The sequence below is a fragment of the Aphanomyces astaci genome (assembly GCF_000520075.1).
Source record: "Aphanomyces astaci strain APO3 unplaced genomic scaffold supercont1.350, whole genome shotgun sequence".
In the NCBI taxonomy this organism is placed as follows: Eukaryota; Oomycota; class Saprolegniomycetes; order Saprolegniales; family Verrucalvaceae; genus Aphanomyces; species Aphanomyces astaci.
The window spans coordinates 4,587-7,144 of record NW_009798613.1 but is presented as its reverse complement, the minus strand read 5'-3'; the positions used below and the strand labels follow the sequence as shown (position 1 = coordinate 7,144).

Sequence of the window (2,558 nt, the reverse complement as noted above, 5' to 3'; positions counted from 1 at the left end):
TTTCCAGTCAATGTGAAATGAACACGTTCGAAACACGACGATTTTCAAATCAACATGAATTCTCTAACATTCCACTTGAAACATACTTTGTTTCATATACCGGTATATCCTGGTGTATGATTTGGATAAAGGAGGAAGATGGGTGAGGGAGGGTAGACATGATGATTGAATCACTATTGTACATATATACTGAAGGGTAGTATAATTCATCACCTTATGGTCACTATACTATAGTTGACGTAAGTTTAACGTTTCATTTCCAAGTGAACATTTTTCATGTTGAGATGTGAAACTGCACTTGTGAAATCTTATGCTTCCTCTGTTCGCAAATACTGTTGTTGACACTAGTTTGAACAAAATAATTATATGTGAATTTGTATGCAATATTTTATTTGAAAAGGCAAAAACGTGTAATTTTATTCAAAAAGTAAATATACGACCAAACCCTGCAGGATGTGATTCAACTAGCACTTGAGGTTCCCGACCATTTCACAAATCTCGTCAAGGTTAGAAGGGGCCATTGACAACGAGGAATCAAATGAATCAACCAATGACTCAATCCGGTCCTCATAATCAAATCTTCTTTGTATTGCATCGATGGCGGCGCACACATCAGCATGGCAGCTGGGTTGCATGCTAACTCAGGATGTCTTGCGAGTCTTGTCCTTGCTGGCATGGGGCAAGGCGTACACATTGTCACCATTCGCCTTGAACGCTTCCTTCATGACATTTTGCAGCGTCATGAAGGTCTTGTCGAGAATCTTCCAGTCCATTTCGACGTATGCTTCGTGGACGGCCGCGACAAGGTCTTCAATGCATCTTGACATCTTCTGGTGCTGCAGCGACTGTATGGCGTTAAAAAAACCCAGGTCTAAGACGTTGAAATCGGGACTCATCGGTGGCTGGGAGTCCAAACGAATGTCCCAACCATGCAAAGCACCAGCAGCCACGACATCAGGGTCTCGAATGCTGACGTGGGGCCTTGCATTGTCTTTCTGGATGTATATCGTGTTTCCACGATGGCCCGGCCACTTCAGTCGAATTGACGGGATGACGTGTTCGATGATGAAGCGACGATAGATGTCTTTTGTGACCGTCATGGGCACAGTGATGGGCGTGCCACGGACGCGGTTCTTGCTTGTTCTCTTGGCCTCCTGGGTCTCCACAAATAAGTCCCCACCTTCCCGTCCCACATCTTGCGCTGGGCTGGGTCGTACCTCGGGCGAGCGACGGCAGTCACGAACATGACCTTCTGTATATGCGCCTTGGAATGGCACTTGCGATGCGGTACGTCTTCATCGTGCCAAAGATAGTACTTGCGGTTGAGCTTTGTGATGTAAAACCACTTTTCGTCGATGTGTACCCTGTCTAGCATATCATGCCAACTGTGACCCCCGTCTCTCGTTGACTTGATGAACCCCCGAACGAACGACATCCGTTGGGCCTTGTGGTGCTCAGTCAACATAGGTTTGAGGCGACTGCTGCGCCGACGAATGGCCTTGGACTTAAGCAGTTTCCACAACGTGGCAAGTGGAATCCCACTGGCAGCGGAAAGGCTCCTATACGTCGAACGTGCATGTGGTGGGACTGCCTTGACTGAAGCTTCCAGCTGAGCAAGCGTGTACTTGGCCTTCCTTCCACAGTTGCCCGCCTTGCGGGAGGCAACATTACATTGCCGCATCCACTGACGTGTTTGGACCTTTGTCCTTGGATCCAAATGCGTGAGATGGCCTGCCGGGTCACGCTGTACTTCTCGCAGAGTGCCTTCATGAACCCATGTTGCACGCGTGCATTGACCTTGAGTTCCAGCAGTGAGTGGTATATGGCCGTGCGTTCGTCGTTCGCAAGCTCACGACAAGATTGTCCTCGCGGCATTGAAACCTCCGTAACGCGCTCCCCAGAAACTGGGATTCGGAAGGGTGTTAGCGATATCTACGCTTCAAGAGGAAGCGATTGCAAGTGATTTGAAGTGAATTGGACAAGAAATGAGTGAGTTACGAATGTTTCAATATTTTGCTCACTGCCGTCCAGTGCTTTTGAGCATGTGTCTCAGCCAAAACATCTAATAAAATTGATTGAAAAATTGGTCAAGATAGGCCTTTTAATTGGCTGTGAAATGAGCATAGTTGGAGGTTATTTTGACTATTTTCGCATTCGTGAAGGTATTTTGAAAAAAGTGTCAACAGCATTCGCGAACAGAGGAAGTACTTCGAAGTAATATTTCTGCATTTCACATTGACTGGAAATTCATTTCAATTTGAACGGGAAATGGTGTAGTAGATGAGCGAGGATAACGTAGGTGAGCGGTGGAATAGTGCCGAACGTAAACCAGCCAACAAGTACATCCTATCCCTTTGTTTATCGACCTCGTCAAAGCGGCCATGTTTGTACGTCGGCACGACGCACACTACAGTGTATTAGTACCGTACAGCAAATGGGGATGGTGCACTGCACGCATTACACATACTACAGTGCAGTACTGTACACAGGGTTGTTGATATGCGTAAACATTGGGAGGCGTGCACTACAGTACTGACAGTACTGGTAAGGTGCTCCAG

At 46.9% G+C, this 2,558-nt stretch overlaps 1 protein-coding gene across 1 annotated transcript; it reads right to left on the bottom strand.

Moving 5' to 3' along the window:
• Positions 1 to 641: 641 nt before the first annotated feature.
• H257_19097 (hypothetical protein) lies at positions 642 to 1,875 on the bottom strand (the record flags this gene model as incomplete). The annotated part of the gene is made up of 3 exons (XM_009848246.1): positions 642 to 1,154; positions 1,181 to 1,559; positions 1,700 to 1,875. The coding sequence occupies 3 exons, from the start codon at positions 1,873 to 1,875 to the stop codon at positions 642 to 644; spliced, it is 1,068 nt and encodes a 355-aa protein (XP_009846548.1).
• Between the last annotated feature and the right edge of the window lie 683 nt (positions 1,876 to 2,558).